Source organism: Doryrhamphus excisus, linkage group LG1 (assembly GCF_037039965.1).
Source record: "Doryrhamphus excisus strain RoL-2023G ecotype Guam linkage group LG1, RoL_Dexc_Guam_v1.1, whole genome shotgun sequence".
NCBI lineage: Eukaryota > Metazoa > Chordata > Actinopteri > Syngnathiformes > Syngnathidae > Doryrhamphus > Doryrhamphus excisus.
This window is the reverse complement of record NC_136357.1, coordinates 9,623,097-9,641,993: the sequence shown is the minus strand read 5'-3', so window position 1 is coordinate 9,641,993 and position 18,897 is coordinate 9,623,097. Positions and strand designations below refer to the sequence as shown.

At 40.5% G+C, this 18,897-nt stretch overlaps 1 protein-coding gene across 2 annotated transcripts in view; it reads left to right on the top strand.

Annotated features, from left to right (window-relative positions):
• Positions 1-216: 216 nt before the first annotated feature.
• The window catches only part of sema3d (sema domain, immunoglobulin domain (Ig), short basic domain, secreted, (semaphorin) 3D), a 30,576-nt gene continuing 11,895 nt past the window's right edge, over positions 217-18,897 (top strand). The window contains exons 1-7 of one of the 2 annotated variants that reach the window (XM_078789680.1): positions 217-489; positions 8,424-8,662; positions 13,889-14,049; positions 15,480-15,542; positions 15,629-15,911; positions 16,177-16,305; positions 18,680-18,816. In XM_078789680.1, the coding sequence (XP_078645806.1) occupies positions 8,458-8,662; positions 13,889-14,049; positions 15,480-15,542; positions 15,629-15,911; positions 16,177-16,305; positions 18,680-18,816 (978 nt within the window). In that variant the 5' untranslated portion in view covers positions 217-489; positions 8,424-8,457. Of the gene's footprint in view, positions 490-7,879; positions 8,319-8,423; positions 8,663-13,888; positions 14,050-15,479; positions 15,543-15,628; positions 15,912-16,176; positions 16,306-18,679; positions 18,817-18,897 lie in introns of those variants that run through there. The other variant, XM_078789678.1, reaches the window with a different exon arrangement.

The following is an 18,897-nucleotide window of genomic DNA, read 5'->3' as shown; positions in this document are numbered from 1 at the left end:
TCTTCCAACTGGAAGAATCTGCAACTTCTGTGTGGAATCATATTTACCACATGATATTTATAGGATATATTAACCTATCTCTCTATCTAAAGTATCTTTAGTTTTTATTTATCCAGATACTCATCTATTGCTATACAGATGCTAAGGGCCCCTCCCACAAAACGTGGGGCCCAATTAAAACGTAGCGATCTGTCCCCTCCAGGGCCGAGCCTGCGGTCCAACTCTCACATACACAGGCACAAGCACACACACACACACATAGAGAGTGCACTGAGAGTTCAAGAGCGCTGCATTCAAGGGGAGTGGACACATTTAAAGAAAAATATTCACTGTATCAGACCATCGGATCAGTTTTGTTTGAGTCGAGAAGGAGTTTCTGCTGCTGCTGCTGTATTTTTTTTTCTTCCAAGTGGGGATCAAGGACAGCAGTGGTGCGTTCAAGTACAGTGCGGGCATGTGCTGCATGTGAGAGCAAAGTTGAGCGTGCAGGTAAGATGCCACTTGAAGGGGAGGGGTGGGGTGATATAATTGTAAAGTACAGTATATACAGTATATAGTATGTTAAAAAGGGGCAGTCATCTTAGTGGGAATTAGCACTCACCACAAATGAGTCTCAGTTAGACTTTCACAGACTAAAAAATAGATTAAAAATAGATGCATTTAAAAAAAAATAGATAAATAGGCATGTTAGGGTTCTATATATATTTATTTCTTTATGCATTATTGCATTATTTTAAATTCATGTCCACTTACTGTATGCATGACATTTTGGGTGGTTATTGTTATGTACTGACTGACTTAGTATGTGCTGTACCATAACAGTATTTCACAATACACATTGAGGTTGTTTATAGAAATTGAGAAGGTTACATGAGAAGTCAGTGAGCAATGTTTAGATTTTTTATTTTTATGAGCGTGGGCTGCATAGTGTCTGACATCACTTTTAACACACATTTTTCCCACCGCCTAAGCATTGCTTATATTAACAGCATGTCAAATATTTTACTTTGTGGGTTTTGTGCAGGTGTTTAATATTTATGTTGCTTACTGTGCAGTAGCTCACAAAAGCGAGGAAAGCGAGTGAAAGATGTGTGGGGGGTTTTGTCTAAAAAGGACCCTTTTCATTGACTCTTAAAGCTTTTTCCAAGCTTTTTCCAAGGACTTTAAATCTGGTAGAGGCCAGTGGTCGTGAGCGCAATGAAAACACTGAATTTCAAAGTGGATTTCTTTAGTTGAGTCACAGAAAGATGACTCCAATAATTACATTGCTGAGGTTGCCGTTGGATAACGATGGCTGTGTTGTCTAAATGAGGACGTGTTGAAAGGTAACAACATGCTTTGTAGATTTTCTATTAGAGGCATGGGAAGCCGGTTAATGTGATAATGCAATAATGTTCTTTCAGGTTTTTCACATGTCTGTACACATCCATCATTATCCAAGCATGGCAGCATCAATATTTGTCTGGCCTACAGCACATTTCTTGTGACATGTTGAGGCCTTAACTTCTAAAGTCAGGTTCTATGTATCCACCATGCACACTAGTCTAAGCCTCATTGTGCAGACAAGAGAAACGCAGCCAAGCCACATGTACTGCACTTGTGAAGTTTGCACAGTCTACAGTGAAAAGGTGCCAATTGCCTGCGGACAGACAGCCAGTCTGGGTTTGACTTCTCCTGTGGAAACAATTGTTCAGCATACACCTTTCGAAGGCTCAGCATTATTCTGAAAAATTGCTTTATCTCACTAATCCTAACCTTAGGGCCATCTTACCAAGAAGCTTGAAAGTCATACTTGAAAAAAAACAAAAGAGCAATGGCAGATGTAAGAACATCTGGGAGCGAAGTGAAAGATACCCTTGACTCTTGACACTTTAAGGATTTAAGGAAACTGTTCATATTTGAGAGGCTGAAATCACTTTGGAAAAACATTTTAAATTAAAATAAAATTAAATAAAGAAATGATTAATAGAAAACCAAAATAGCTGTTGAATAATTGGATATTTGATTAATCAGTCATTCATTCATTCATTAATTGTTGCAGCTCTCTGTTAATATTTTGTAGTAGTCCGGAATGCATTAACTGGATTTAAATTATTTTCCATGGAAAAAGTTGCCTTGGTTTTTGCCTGACCTTTTGGAACTAATCAATAACAAAAACAGGTTCCACTACAAAGTTAATTGTATCAACAGCATGAAATTCAGCACCACAACACTACCAATGATAGTTTTAAGAAAAGCCGATTATCACTGATCTAATGTGCAGTGCGCATAACGAAAGAAGAGCGCAAAACCTATCCAAAAATATTGATTTGTTCGGGCAAAGGACAATAGAAGTTTGCATCATATAATCAGGAGCCAGTAGTAGTAGTAGAGGTGCGGTTGCAAAACTTCAGCGGGTGCACTGTGCTTTCCTCAGGCTATGAGGAGACAAGTGAGAGCACTTAGAGCTGTCACATACTGCTTTCATGACCCGTTGCTCCCATCTGCCCACCTTAGGGCAAGATTAGGTTACCCACATATGCTCATACATGCACAGTGATACAAATTCATTGCAGCCTATTCAGCAAGTGTAGAGTTACTTGTTTTGTTGTCCCTCCTGGCATTTTTAATCTCGTACTTGTTCTTCCTAACTTGTTTTGAAAGCAACTTTGTTTCCAGTTTGTTTCATCCCGCCTCCATCTCCTCTTTTGATTAACCGCAGATCCGACAATTTTTCTCCTCCCACTGCCCTTCCATACATCCATGCAACCCTGAAGATATTGGGCTAGCACGGTCTCACGTCGATAAAGAGTTATGGATTAAACTGCCACATGATACACTATATGATCGCTAACAAAAGCCACACTCTGGTTTCGGTGTGTTTGGTTTCCACACCAACAGTTGCCTGAAGTATACGCTGTTTTCTAAGAGAGAGATGAAATGTAGACAGACTGGAGCTTGGGGTTGGAATTCTATCCGTCTTCATTGGTTGTGCCTAGAGACATTATTTTCACTTCCAAAACAGAAGGAACTCTACTGGAACGTCCTCTCATGGGGGCAAAGCATTCTTTGATTTTCTACAGAGATTGTTCTGTGAGGTCTTTTTTTTTAAGTGATGTCATAAGAGTTTAGTGAATACAAATCAGTGCCACAAAGACTGGGATTCATAAATCCAATCTTTGATTATAGACTGTGTGCGATCCAGCATCAGTCTATGATCAAAACAGGCTGTGGAATTATGATATATGGGTTTTATTAGATGATAAACAGCTGTGGGAAATTTAGACTTCCTTTAATGCTTCGGGATCGCATGAACTCTGTTCCAGACCATGGAAAGGTACCAGATTACCTTATCTTACACTTTGTACACTACAATTTTAATACACTTTCATCCATTATTCAAGCTGACTACTTCAAACATTTTATTATAATATTAGAATTAAAAGCTAATTTTGTATGTTTGGGAAAAAACATGCAAAGGCTAAGTAATTACAAAAAGGTTATTCAACAGGTTTTTAATCAGATAAATTTTTGTTTGTGATTAACAACTAAACTGCATTTTAGTGCCCAACCTTGATGTTTCAACCTGAGTAAACAAACCTGGGTGGTGTTACAAATGTTGCCAAAAAATGGTCGTATGATTGTGTCATGAGGTTTTTTAGCTCAATGCTTTTGGCATGAGCGTGACATGCTTCACATTTACTGTTTATGAGTCGACTGCATACAGTAAACTCATGGAGCATTATACAAAGTATGAAAACAGTACAGAATCGTGTCATAAATAGATATTGTCTGTGGTTTTCAATAATTTTAGTAGAAGTGAAGTAGAGTGGCTAGCGTACAGGCCACACAGCTAGGAGACCCGAGTTCGATTCCACCCATGGGCATTTCTGTGCAGAGTTTGCATGGGTTTTCTCCCAGGGTACTCCGGCTTCCTCCCACATTCCAAAAACATGCTAGGTTAATTGGCGACTCCAAATTGTCCATAGGTATGAATGTGAGTGTGAATGGTTGTTTGTCTATATGTGCCCTGTGATTGGCTGGCGACCAGTCGAGGGTGTACCCCACCTCTCACCCGAAGACTGCTGGGATAGGCTCCAGCACATCCGCAACCCCCGTGAGGATAAGCGGTAGAAAATGACTGACTGACTGTCCAAACAATTGCATGACTTGCTGGCATCAGTAATAATCCTTTGTGCTTAATTTTGCTGTGTACATCAGTTCAACACTGGTGCACTTTGGTGCAACATTTGGTGCAAGCAATATTGTCTCATTTACAAGTATACATTTACATTCAGTTCTCCTTGGGGTAATGTTGCAGTCAGGAAGTAGCTATTGCCATCAGGACATACAATGTGCCGGACCTGTCTCTTGTTGAGCTGTAGAAAACTCACCATGTAAATCACAAATGCTAGTGGTTTGTACATCTATGCAATGCCACACACATCCTCCTGGTAGCAAGTTAAGTCCGTGTTAATGTTACAAACAGGACAGTACATTAAGACTGTTTCTTTCTTCCAGTAGGGTGCCGGAAAGACACCTCTTATTTAGCCCCCAAAATAGTGTACCTTTAGCACCATCTATTGACCAGTCAGAGTAGTGAAAATTCAATGAATACAGACATGGCATTTCCAATGTAAGTTAGCATTGAGCTGCTAGCGTGTATTAATGCATTTCATTTATGTTGAATTTCACAGAGAAATTATTATATCTTATGAAAGTCTTTTATTAATGTGTGTTCAAGTTTTGGCAGAAATTAAACTCAATTGAAGTCTTTTTTTTTAGAGTCTGTTATTTGCCTGCTGAGCTAGCAACCAAGCATTAGCCCCCGACACCCTGCCTGCACTATGGTAATTTTCCGATGTAAAAGCCTCTTAAACTTTGGAACCCTACGGCTTATTATCAGCACTAGTAGTCATGAATGCAATTAAACAATTAAATTAAGCAATTAAGCTACATCTCACAAGTATTACACACATCCTCAATTTCCCTCTACACATAGAGCAATAGCAAGAAAAAAAAAGACAAGAACTCACATGGAAACACTGAGGAGTTGCATGCTTGTTTAAAAGCAAGCTTACTACCCCCCCAAAAAAGATTGACCATTGCCAAGAAAAACAAAAAAATGTCTTGAGAGCTAGAAACTATTACTAGTGTTGTTAATGTCTGGTCAGCGGCCGGCGCTCGACAAATAGCTCAGCTAATGCACCTTGTCATGGGGAGATGGAGGGATTTGATAATAGCGTACACCATGGGGCAACTGGGTGTCACTAACTGCCTCATTAGGGGTGGTCTGTGTGTGAGAATGCCCTCGGCCACCCCCACTTCACCATCTGCTGTTTCCTCATGCACTTGGGAAATGTCTAGAAAAGTTGGGCTACTCTTAATTGTCTCATTGTGATCTCAACCTTTTAGGCTAGGGCAAAGGTTGCCAAACGGTTTTTGCAAAATTTAATATTTTCTTCAAAAAGAAGAAAATAACGCCCTTCCCCCAGTTTGAAAACCACTGGGAATTTTCCCTGTTGATGTTAAAGCAAGAAAAAATAGAGTACATTAGAGAATGTATAAGGTAGCATCACTCTGCCGTCCAGCTCTAAATCTGTCACAAATGTCGTCAGGATTGTTTGCCATCACCACTCCCCACCTCCCCTGCCCGTGTGCCGGCCCTGCTGCCAAAGACAACAGGGACTCCACGCTGGAGCTGCCAGGAAGCACTTATGTTTATTTAACCCACATGGCACAGAGCTGGGTGCTTCTCTTCCCCTCACTCTTCATCTATTTTATTGACTTGCTGGCTCAATATTCCACATCTTTTCCTGCCAGACTGCTCATCACTCTCCTGTTGTCATATTTTAGTTGCTTTGGCAGTCCTTCTTTTCGAGGGATGCATGTGTGACCAATAAGGCCCATATGTTTGTTAAATTGGGTTTATTTAATTTAACACAGTGAGTGAAATGACTGCATAGGATTTTGACATTAAGGGAATACTAGCCTAAGTTATAGTACAAAAGGTTAGCTTGATTATATGTTGCTTGGTGGTTGCATACGTGGTTCCCAAGCAGTAATCTGGGTTTGATTCCGAGACAATGCAGTTTTCAATTTGGGGGTGGCAGTAGATCAAATTTGGAAACCGGCCTGTGACACTGCAGCAATTTAAAGCATTCACTTTCCACAGAAAGGAAAACCACTAAATTCATCCTGAAGCACATTTCCCCCACATTGCCAGCAAGACCACCGTATTGGAATAATTTATGCCAAAGCTCATTTATATAGTGTACATCATTATTTTGGTATTGCATTACTGCAATTTTGTTGTGGCTTAATTCAAGCTGTTTTGGTTATGCCTATTGTGAAAGGTGGTGGTGGAACAATTGCATTGCATGCTTACTTTGGATGCCCTTGCATATGTATTTATCTTGATAGAGTCTGCATTTTTCCCTGTTCCCTGTGTTTTTCTGTGCATACCATTTTTTTTCCTGTAAGTGATCTAACTGATCTCAAACCTCGTGTTCTAAGGCCATATTCACTCAAACGTCTACTTAGGTTATGGCCTAAGAAAACATAAAATAAACATGTGTTTTAGCATTTTGTTCTTGTGTAATCTGCTGTTTAGGACACTGAAAACTAAAGCTTGACGGGTTGAAACAATATCTCATCCACACAGTGTTGCATAGTCACAGTTACACGGCTGACAAATAAACATCCAATGCTTGGTCGACAGGACATTGGACACTGTACTCTTTGTGTACATGTGCTTGAATGAATGACACCTGCTGTAATTATATGTCCCATAATTAAGTGTTGACCTCATTGTGTCCATATTCTTAATGATGCCAAACGGAAGTGACATAATCGCTTCTAAAGTTTGACATGTATGAACATGAATGTTATATTGCAGCAGTCTTCATGCGGTCATGAAAAGGCTAAACGTGTTACTCGAGATGTAGGGGGAATAATTATGTTGCATTGGTAGGCTAAAGGAGTGGACAAAGGATTCTTGAGGTTCATTAAGCACGTCATTGATTGTCTGGTTAATTAGCAGCGAGATGGTTGTGATTAAATGAAATGATCTGGAACTGAGGTTTGATAAAGTCACTAGGTGTGTAATTAAATGGGGGTAATTCAATACTCACACTGTAATTGGGATAAATCACTTCCTCACTGAGGTGGAAACAAAATGTTCTCATGGAGGATGGCCAGTAAAGGGGTCAACGCTGAACTAATTACTAGATAATTATTAATATTTGGATAACATTTGTTGCTTCAAGTTTGCCAAATAACAACATTAAAGTTGATAAAGACACATGAAAATGTTATCAATCTACAGTAAGGTATTTTCTCAACTAGACGCCTCCACTGTGATGTCAATGTGAAATGTGCAGGCCAGCAGCTGTCTTTGTTTTAACTCCACTCATTGGGATTGAGATGTTTTTTTTTTTTACACCGGAATGGTCGTGTATGTTCGATCCCACTCCCAAATGTCTGTAAGGCTGCAAATGTTTCTTGACTGGTGATCGGATGAGTGAGAGGAAAGCAAGGGAAATGGAGGGAATGTGTGAGTGTGGTGAAGAGGTTTTTGATCAACCAATCCTCATCACCAATCTGAAGTGTGTATAAAAGCTACAGTATTTTATATCCACACAAACACACCACCACTTAAGTCAAAATGTTGGGAAACATGGACAATTTTTAGGAGTCGTGCACAGAATTCGGACCAGTTGGTAGCTCTGGTTCTGTGTAATAAAAATCTAAATCTACATACACAAATAAATCTCCCCTCACTAATAAACACTTCATCAATAGATGCATTGTCTGTTATTGAGTATAACTATAAGGGTAAAATTCATAGCAATCAATCATTGAATAAACAAAAAACAGTCACCTCATAGTCACTCAGTGCTTATTTCTCGTCTTTTGATTAAAGGCCAGTGACCGTTCCCATGGCTGCCCACCCATACATCTCACTTGTCCCTTAGTGTGAACTAACGTCCATATGCTAGAGGCCTCTTTAAGTCCCATACAGGATGTAGATCATTTTTTAACAGGAAATAAAGGAGAAGCTGACAGGGTCATCAGCCACTGCTTGAACTTTTGCCAAGTATCATTTAGGCAAATAATTAAATGAGTTATCTTTGTGAAAAGAAGACAGAGTAGTCCACTAAAAGTCTTAGCCGAGTGCAACAGTTTTGTCGGGGTGACCTTTGTTTTGAGCAAACAGGTTTAAAGGCAACACAAAGGGTGGAGGCAGTGACAGGCAACAGCTGAGGTATGATGGCCGAGAAGAGGGGACATGCTTTCGGGACTCCATGGTGAAACAACTCAATGGTCACAACACAAATGTGTGTACATATCCTGCCTTGGCCTTGGAATAGACTACACACACACACACACACACTTATGATTGCTCCTCCCTAGCTTCACCTTATGCATTGGTCTCTCTCCAGAGGGAAAACACACCACAAGACCACTCCACACGCCATGGGGGAAGACAGCTCTTGGAGTCTAAATGAAGACAGGATGACGCCGCGCTGCATGTCCAGCAGTAATTATGGTAGAAAAGACAGGAGGATTAAGACGCTATCCTATCCAGGAGTCCCATTTTTAGGATTGATGCTCTTGGCCATCATCCCCTTTGGAGCGAGCATCAAACAAAGTGTCCCTCGGGTCAAACTCAGCCAGAGAGGTAAGGAATGATACTGTGGATTTATCTGGAAATGTGGATTGCTTTTAAACATTCATCTTACATCATCACACACTTGAAACTGACACACTTGAAATGATCTTGGTTAACTTAATATATTAGCCTTACCCTATTATTAAAATATACTGCTTGGTCTTCTCTGTTTGTCATGTATTTTTAAGGGGAAAAAAGAATTATGACATAGAAACAGAACAACAGTATAGTGCTCTGTTTTCTTAGGATTCACTACTTTGGACATCTCCGTAATTAACAGGGGTATAACAGGAATTAATGCATGATTTGTCCAAGGCCGAAAAGGGATGTTTCTACTGTATGAAAGTCACCATCCCATAATGGATCACATTAGTTAAAGGGCAACTTTTTTCTGGTACACTTTTAAGGGACTGACGGGCAGACGGGTCCATACAATTTTAGCAGGATTGGTTGAAAAACATGGCCGCCATAAAGCAAAACATCTTTGCAGGGACATGGACATGGACTTTATTGCAGATAAATCATTGCTAATTTATCTCATGACTCTAAAACTTTGATGATATCTGTATTGTCTACCACTTTATTACCGATACCAATGTCAACCAACAGCGATACTTCTTTTTTTGAATGCATTTCACAAATAAACAATGTTTTGTAAAATAAGACAATCACTGCAAAATGCAATGTATGTTATACAAAGTGCCATATTTATTTTAACATTATAGACTCTAATTTCGGGTGCGCTGCGGCGACGGGGTGGTTCATTCCACTGAAATCTGCCCGACACTCTGAAAACCCTGCTTGTGAGGTTTTGGTGATGTGTATGCACTGTGTGCTCCTCAGGCAATTTACCACAGTGCAGGGTGCGCTTCACCTGCGGCAAGAATAGACTGGGTCAGAGCTGGAGAGCTGGAGAGCTTTCAGCACATCTTCGGCAAACTGTTTTGTCACAAAATTGTCCCTGCGCCAAGCTGAAAATGTGGACACCTCCACTGGTGCGCCACCATGACCATCTCGGCACAGTATAGTCTACCAAATTGGCTGCGCACAGTGGTGCACTGGACCAAATTATTGCGTCACACTCTGCCACTTGGCGCCATCTCGCGCTGTGCTACAAAATTAGAGCTCTTTGTGTCAAGAAAATAGTCATTCAAATATTATGACCAAAAGTGAACTATTAATCACATGTTCTCCTCCTATCAACAAGGTTGGTCTTGTGAATAATTTCACACGTAAGAATCTATTTAAATAATGCTTGAGACCTACAATTCGGGAAGCTGCTTTTTTATATGTGGCACAAACATCTGTACAAGAACAAAGTAACTCTGGACTAATACAGTGAAATTATAACCTGGGCTCATTAAGCATGTCTGACATTGCTTATTATGTTTCTGCATGTGACTCCAAGTGATTCTTCCTGAGGTGTGATATAAGAAGTATTAACGGAAGACATCTTACTCCCCTCAGAAAAACCATCTGAAAAAAATGGTAGGAACCAATGTGTCAATTGATATTGTCAGACATCCCCAGTTGTAAGTATATTTTATGGAATAATGGTGCAGCAGCCCTTGCCTTGTAATATCATGAGTTGAGTCAGTGGCTTCAGTGGTGTTTACTTTTCATTTGTCAGTAGCAATTATGCGTAAAATGGTGCTAATGTGGAACAGTACTAATATGTCACAAAGTTCAATTTCCTGTTGTTCAGTTTGAAGGGTGACTTTTAGCCAGTTAGTGCTGTGTGCTGCGTGTTTCACTGTCGTCACCGTCTATTAGTCTTCAGCCACCAGGGCAAAGCTAAATGATGGCTTGACTTAATATCCATTTCAACCTCCAGTGCAAATGTTACTTCAAAGTCTTTTTTTTTTAAATCACTCTATCATTTGTCATTGACAGAAAACCACACAAATTGCAACTTCAGTCCTGCTCATGAAACTCAATCCCCGTTGCGACTTGAAAGTAAACTAAGAGCTGACCTAAAGCAAAGAGCTCTCCTATGGTCAAAGGCATCCAAAGCGCTGTGTGGCTGCAAATAGATCCATATTTATGTCCACCATAAATATAAAATAGCTATGGGAATAATGATTGGGCTCTACAATGTTTACTCAGCAGTTAAGGTAGTATTTAGAACCGCAATAGATCTTTCATATCTTTCCATCTGTGATGATTCAGTCAGAATCAGAACATGCAGTACACACAGTATCTTGGCATGGGCTGTCAGTTCTTTTTTCCAAGAGGACAGCTGTGTCTTCACTCCAAGAGAATGGCCTACGAGACCTTGAAGTGTGGATAGTAGGGGAAAAAATGTCCATGTTTGGTTATCGCAGTTGGGCTGATTCAGGCAAAGCCTCAAGGCTGCCAACCTAGTGGCCACATCTTCACCTTACACTCTGAGGATGAGGCCTTCAAAGCAGAATCATCCCTCAATAACAAGAGTCGCATTTTCTAACTAATCTCTGTCAGCATCATTAGAATACACAATATTTTCATGGTTAAACGCAGATGGTTAAATGCAATATTTGCCAGTCTGAACTGTCTGGCTTATGTATTTTTGACACTTGGGCCCCGGGTGAGATGGAGCATATCCTACCTACAGTAACTGTAGGAAAGTGACAATGATGGAGTACATAGACAGCCTTTCACACTCAAGTAAGCATGGGGTACATGAACATGCAAAATCCACACAGCGAGATCTGAGTCGTACTGGAATCCAGCATCACCTGACTGTGAGGCAGACATGATATGATGACAGATGATGTTTGTTGACATCTTAGTCAGGCTATTGTGTCTATGTCTTATTCAAGGGAAGCTAATCAAGAACTGCTGAGGCTCTCCTCTTTGGGGAAAGGTGTACAGAACCGTGCTAAGGAGCATCAGCTAAGGAGGCTGTTTCAACGGGGCTCATAGTGCTGCGTGTTTACAGAACAGATTAGCAAGGGGCTTGCAGGGCCTAATCTCCCTCCTTTGCTGCAAGTGTGAGGTGTGTGGGGGTGAAAGATATCAAGAATTTGGGGGGTACTTGTGTGTGTGTGAGCGAGAGAGAAAGAGAGAGAGAGAGAGGGTTTATGCATAGGAGGAGGTTAAGACGGATTGTGTGGAGTGGAGGCAACGGAGAAGTTCAAATATTGAAGGTTAGTAACCTTTCCAATCCTTCACACCAAGAGGGTAATCACAGTGTCAATCCTTTTGGAGTGACTCCCTCAGGACCCCCCCAAACATTGAGCAAGAGTTGATAGAAGGCATGCTGCTGCACTGGTGGCTTCAAAAGCAGCTGCTGACAGTGGAGAGATCAAGGACACATACTGCATTGAGAATATATTCAATCATCATCACTATGGTTACCTTGCAATAAAGCTTGCAGTGGAGGATTCTTCCATCTGTTTTTTATCACCATCTTGTCTTTGATCCACTTTATTGGTAAAATCCTTGAACAGTAAAGCACTTTGTGATCTCAAATAAAGAACTGTAAAGACTAGTTGTAGCTGTGGTTGAGGGTCAGATCTCTTATAATATTCAGTGTCACTAATCTAGCTATTTGTTTGTTGCAGTAGTTGTTGTGTAGTGGTACCTGAGGCTGGACACATACTGTACAATATGTTGTTTTGAAATTATGACTTAATCGCTTAAATGAAAGCTACACATTTGGATAAGGGCTGCAACAATTATTTTCTTTGCTGATTAATCTGAAATTTGTTGAGATTAATTGAATAATCGGTTAGACTAACCAGACAGTTAGTGGTTTGTGCTGCAACATTTCAGTAATGAGGCAAAAATGTCAATCATTTGTCCAAAGTCAAAGCTGATCAATGAATGTAGCAGGTCTAATCTGGATTGTTCCTGTTGCACTTAAAGGCGCTAGCCCTCCTTGGCTCTAAATAACAATTTTTTTAATCCAAAAATATAAAAACCATTGCCAATGCCAAGTTACCAATAATGGTTTCATAGAACGATTGTACAAAAAAAATATTCTGTTCATCTGAATAGGATTTGAAAAGAGTGAGTACTGTTAATGCCTGTCATTCACTCACCGCTCATACAGAGTCACATGTCCGTAGTGTACATGTGCATGCAATCTCAAAGAAGGGCTGTCGAGTGTTTTTCCCATCCGCTCCTCATTGCTCCTCAAACTGATGAAGCCTGCTCAGATGAGAGGCAAAACATGCCGAACCTTTCAGTTGCAATCGATTTGATGCTTTGAATAGTCTCAAAGAAGATATTGACAGTTAAAAGTCATGGCTGAGCAACAAGAGGGCGGAGCATAGTACGCTGGAATGCTTTCTCCCCCATTGCAGTACCTAACCATGACAGACGGGCACATCTAAACACATCTAAACCAAATCTAAGTGATGGGAAAAGGCTTGGAGATCGGGGAAACCATTCTTTAAGGGCCACTTTTAGGCAAAATTGACTTTGTAATTATAGTTCTAACAGTAATATATGTCAGTTAAGACTCTTTAAGACCAGTAAACATGATACAAATCTATCATCTCCCTTACTTCTTTATTTCAAATTTGAGTGAAGCGACACGGTTGCCTTTTAAGTTCTCTGTGTTCTCTTAGACATGATACCACCTCGACCCCGTGATTAAGACCACAAAGTCATAAAGGACAAATAAAATGGTTTCACGACACAACTGCAGTGGAAACAAAAGCAAGCGATGTCTTGTAAACTGTACTAATGTAAGATACTGCTCGATGGAAATTAAAGCATGTTCCTTGGCTACAAACTATCGTGTTACTTCTTCAAACTTTCATCAGCAAGATCTTAATGGATAAGGAATGATATCTGATACAAGATCCCTGAGATAGCATAGAGTTGTTTTAGCCTCTTATCAGATTAGAGTACAGTCTTCTTGAGTTCATGAATTTGCTTTTATTTGGTCAATTTGCACACTGGGAATGTAAATCTGTCTATTTTAGAGATGCCTTCATGGGCAATGAACGAGCTATGAAAATACCCTGATACAGATATCCACAAGCTACTGAGGTGATAGACTGTGTCTTTGCTATTGTATCTTTTTTTCAGTGAAGGTGTTGAACCACAGAGGATTAGATTGTTTCAAGCCAAGACATGTTTTCTTTAGATGAGAAAATCTACTGCTTGCTTTTGGAGAGAAATAATTCGAGCAATATCCTGCTGAAGTTTTTGTCAAGGTGTTGGTTTTACAGCTTGATTTTCCAGTTTTACAGTCAGATGTTGAATTAATCACTTTGTGTTTCTGTTGTGTGTCTGGAACAGAACTGCTGCAAGCCGGCAGTGTGTCTTTGTTTTTGGGCCCCTCCGATGGCCTCCTTTCACACTCCCTGCTGTTGGATGAGGAGAGAGGTCGTCTTCTGCTGGGAATCCGGGATCACATCTACCTGCTTGACCCTGACAACCTGACCAAAGGTCCCAGAAAGGTACACAATGCCAATGAATGTTGTGAATATGAATGACGAGAATACTGTGGCAATACTTGGTTGGCAAACTCTGCCGCTTTAGAGTCTCCAAGTATGCTCAAGGGCCACTGAAAATGTTGCTAGCAATATAGCCCGAAGAGATCAAAACAGTTCCACATATATGCCATACTTGGCCCACCCCTGCTCTAAAGCAATAGCATTTCAAGTTATACAGTCAGTTCGCTGTGGTTGCCAGGGTGTTTACGCAATCGCCAAAGTGATTCAGTGATTAAACCCCGAAATCAAGTTGCTCTATTGGACTCAAGTTGAAACAAAAAGATTCATGTCCATCTTTCCGACATGCTTGGAGTTGCTGTCGGAGTTTTAATAACATCTGCTCATGACAAGTGTGCAGTATTAAAGACAGCCATTCATCATATGCTGACATTTAAATCGTGACATGCAATTACGGTTAGATTGATTGATGCCTGCTCCCGCCCCATGTATACAGTACGCTGAAATGGACTCAGGCCATGTATAGTTTTAGCCTTGCCTTTTTGTCTGCTCGGGGTTATCATATGTAAACACTAAAGCACATACATTCAATAAATAGCCATTTGACACAAAAACAGACACGTGCATTCTCCATATGTTTGAGTTCATCGGTGAATGTTAATGCAGCTGAGGTTGACCTGCGGTCGGGGTGGCCGTGTGTTTATTTGATGGTTATCTGGTTGTTTTAACTCTTCGTGCTGCTCTCAGAATGCTGCCTCTCCAGTCACCGATACTGATTCAGGAGAGATTAGTACCTCAAGGCTAATTTTCAGGGCTTTTGGGATAGTTGACTGTGAATATGATCTGGAAACACAACCTTTGGGGGCTTTCTGGAAATTGACACTTACCTGGAAAAGAGACTAACACACATTGCAAGCATTCCATGCTTTGTGAGGTTCTAAACTTGTTATCACAGTTTCTGCAGGTCGTCATGTGATGTAGTAAGACCCGGCCACTGATCTATGGTCATATTAAGTACTTTCACAAGCTCACACTGCTTTTTTCTGTATGAATTACGTTTTAACTCATGAACTGTTTTAACATGGAAGGAGGTTTGCATGCTCAAAAGTTTGGCGATAGCTCCCCTTGGTAGGCTCTTGGGGAGGCAACACGCTAAGCACATAAGCCTGTTATAACACATGTGTGAACATGGCGAGGCACACTAAGGGGAGAACCGTATGTTGTGTGTCCTTTGCTTTATGATAATTGCACATGGCGGTGACAGTTATTAGGCTATATACTGACAACGGTAAAATAAATGCCAAATTCCACTGATGTTGTGCCACAACAGGAGGGAGAATGTCATCTTTGATGATGTCAAGATTTATACTATGGTAATAAACACAGTACAGGGCTTAACATATTATATACTGTCTTCAAATATTTTCTCTTATTAGATTCACTGGCCTGCACCTTGGGACCGAGTGGACGCGTGCAAACTGGCTGGCAAAAATGCAAATGTACGTAACCTCACTTATGCAAAATAAGGCTTTCTCAGTCTTATATTTGTGTTGTTGTATTTTCTTCTCCATCTCTCGTGTTACAGGAGTGTGCAAACTTTGTGAGGGTACTCCACAACTACAACATGACACATGTCTACGCCTGCGGGACAGGAGCCTTCCACCCTAGCTGTGCTTTCATTGAAATCAGGGGTACCAGACAGGTAGAAATAATGAAGATGGAACATGTTGATTTTGAATTTCAAGACATTCTAACTTGTTGTTTTGTCTTTCAGGATGGAGTCTTCCAGCTGCTGTCTGGTACAGTGGAGTCTGGCAGATTGAAATGTCCTTTTGATCCCTTGGGGTCATTCACTTCAGTCCTCACAGGTATGATGAAATAATGCAAATAAATATTACAGATACCTCAAACAATTCATGTGCTACATTCTGCGTTCAAGTAACCAGCTACTACAGTAATGTGAAGAAAAGCAAAGCTGGTTAAAGTGGGACTTTACCCCCAAAGTGTTTGTCCAAATAAACAAATAATAAGCCTTTGGGTCCTTGGGTCTCTCATCTACTCCTGTTTGATATTCTCCTTCAGTCTGTTTTTTGTTTGTCATAATCAATTGAGCTGTTTCTGCATTTGGCCCAGACCAGTACCTGTATGCGGGCACGGCTTCAGACTTCCTGGGCAAAGACACCACATTCACACGTTCCCTAGGCCCGCCACCTGACCAGCACTACATACGTACGGACATCGCCGAGGACTACTGGATCAATGGTACACAACACACATAACCACTTCAACCCTGTGCACTGAAAACTCATTGCTGTTTCTCTCGCAAACATCCGAGCTCCACTCGGACACACAGAGCCTTTCAGCATGCCTGCAGGATAGTTATTGGCATTCCAGTGCAGAAGAAACAGCCCGCTTATTCATTTAGCTGCACTTGTATTTTATTTGAATGTCATAGCAGAGCATGGGCCACACCTACTGAGGAATTTAAAGTTTGCAACAATGTTCACACAGTTAGTCGCAGAAAAAACACATTGGTATCATAATAATTTAGAAACTTGACTATACTATTCTGTATGTTGATAGACGGAACCTTGCAATGAGAGTATCCATATTTTAGTATTCAGTAGATGACTAACAGCAGCATCATTCAACCTTCACAAGCTCACATTCAGAACCAGCTGCAATGGAAGGTCCCACTCTCCTACAAACTAAACAACATATTAAACGCACCAAAGTAAAAGACAGTGCTTATTATGACACAACCCCTTGCTTTCAGCATACATTTTGAGACACAATCAAACAAAAAAATGTCAGTTTTCAGTGAAAAAAATGTACTAGACTGCAATAACAAAAAATATATCAACTGCTGCACAGTTGTTTGGTGCCTCCTTCACGGATCACCATTATCTTTAAAGATAGCGTCCTAACTCCTCCTTTGCTGCTTGATAATTTGCCCAACCCTTTATAATTTTTTTTCCAGTGGAATTTCAGTGTGTGTCAGGTTATTGATATGTGTGAGTGACAAGAAGAAAAGCTGTGACTCACTGTTGGTTTACATTTATATACATCTAGACCCCGAATATAAAACAGCCACATCATTTTCAGACTTTTTCCAGTCCAAAAGTATTGTTTTATGTTCGGTTCAATACAGAAAAGTGAAAATGAAAGGCTTTTAAGTGTGCCTTTTAGTGCGGAAAATACAGCAATCATTCATAAGTGAGATCAGCCAATACCATCACATGAATTGTCTGTACATTTATTTATGACGAATGCTATTGGCCAGGCTTTCCTTTAGACAATTCTATTATAAATTATAATTTATAACAGAAAGAACAGTTTCCACTGCAGCTATAATCATTTTACCAGGATTTTCTATTTAAGTAACCCAAAAAATGTTGTACTTTCAATCATCTCTGTGTGGACAAGGACATCCATACATTTCCACCTCTAAGTATCTTCCAGCCATTGAGGGCTCATCGTGCATCAACATTTGTCACCTGAATCCAAATAAATGCACATGGACTCCGCACTGAACTATTTAAAGTGACAGCACCTCTCTCTCTTTGCGGACTAGTACTATTTATCGTATATACAATGTGTAGTGGCTCATCATTTTGCGATTCTTTCCCCCCGAGTGCCAGTGGAACATCTTTTAAGCACTGTAGATCTAACAATAACCTTCTGTTGAGTGCATTCGGAGCCACACTTTAAGCTGTTGCAGTTGGGGAACCATTCCTCAGGTTGTTGGCTCAGCCTTCAGGGTTGAGCTCATGTTGATCTAATGTCACTGCAGCACTTAAACCTTTAGATCCCCAACCCTCCAAATCGAGACATGGCATGATGTCATGGTAGTTGGCAGTCTGGTCTTGCACTGATTGTTTACCTACATTGGACACAATGTTGTCTTGTCATATTTTCACGTATTTAGAAGTACTTTCTATATAGGCAAGTATTATTTGAAGGACGGGCAATGCCCCTATCTGCCAAGTAAAGGGACATTTACATAAAACTGAAACTTCAGTGGTTTGTCCATGTGTTTATATGTGAAGCGCGTTTGTAACACCCTCTGCATCAGCTCGCACCGAACTTCGCCTGACACATGAGCTGTTACAAGCCTGCGTGCCCCAATTAAAAGATTATCTCTGTGGTACACTGCTACGCAGTGCAAAGTAAACACACCTCCTTAGAAAGTTATATAAATAGTCTGGTAATCATTGTATGTGCTTTTGTAGCAAGCAGCATGACACGATGATGTGCAGCCTCAGCTTATCTTGAAGTGATAGTAAATCAGACTTGTTTGTAGTAAAATAGTGTACCGTTTATCATGGACTAAGAGCTTGCTGGGACAAATCTATCGTATTCACACAAATATACTGTAAGTCAGCATTTTTTCCCTAGATAAGAGTCTGAAAGAGAAGGGTTACTGCAAGGTCTATGGATTTTACATTTTACATACCAAACAGGAGGCGGTGGCAAATAACAAGCTTTTCTCCCTGTCACTCACATACACCAGTGACCTGGAGAATATGTGGAAATATGTGTCTCAAAGTTTATTAGCAAACAATATTTCACTAAAATTGAACATGATTATTTTTATCTCTATCAACTTCCATGCTCTTTTTGTCACTCTCTTTAGAGGCCAAGTTCATATCTGCGCACGCCATTGCGGACACCTACAACCCGGATGATGACAAAATTTACTTTTTCTTTCGGGAGGTGTCGTGGGAAGGCAATGACAAGAGCATTCTGTCTCGTGTGGCTCGAGTTTGCAAGGTGAGTGAGATATTGCACAGATGAAGGGGGGGGGGGGGGGGGGGGAACTGCGCTCAAGACAATGAGGCATAACTCCTGGTG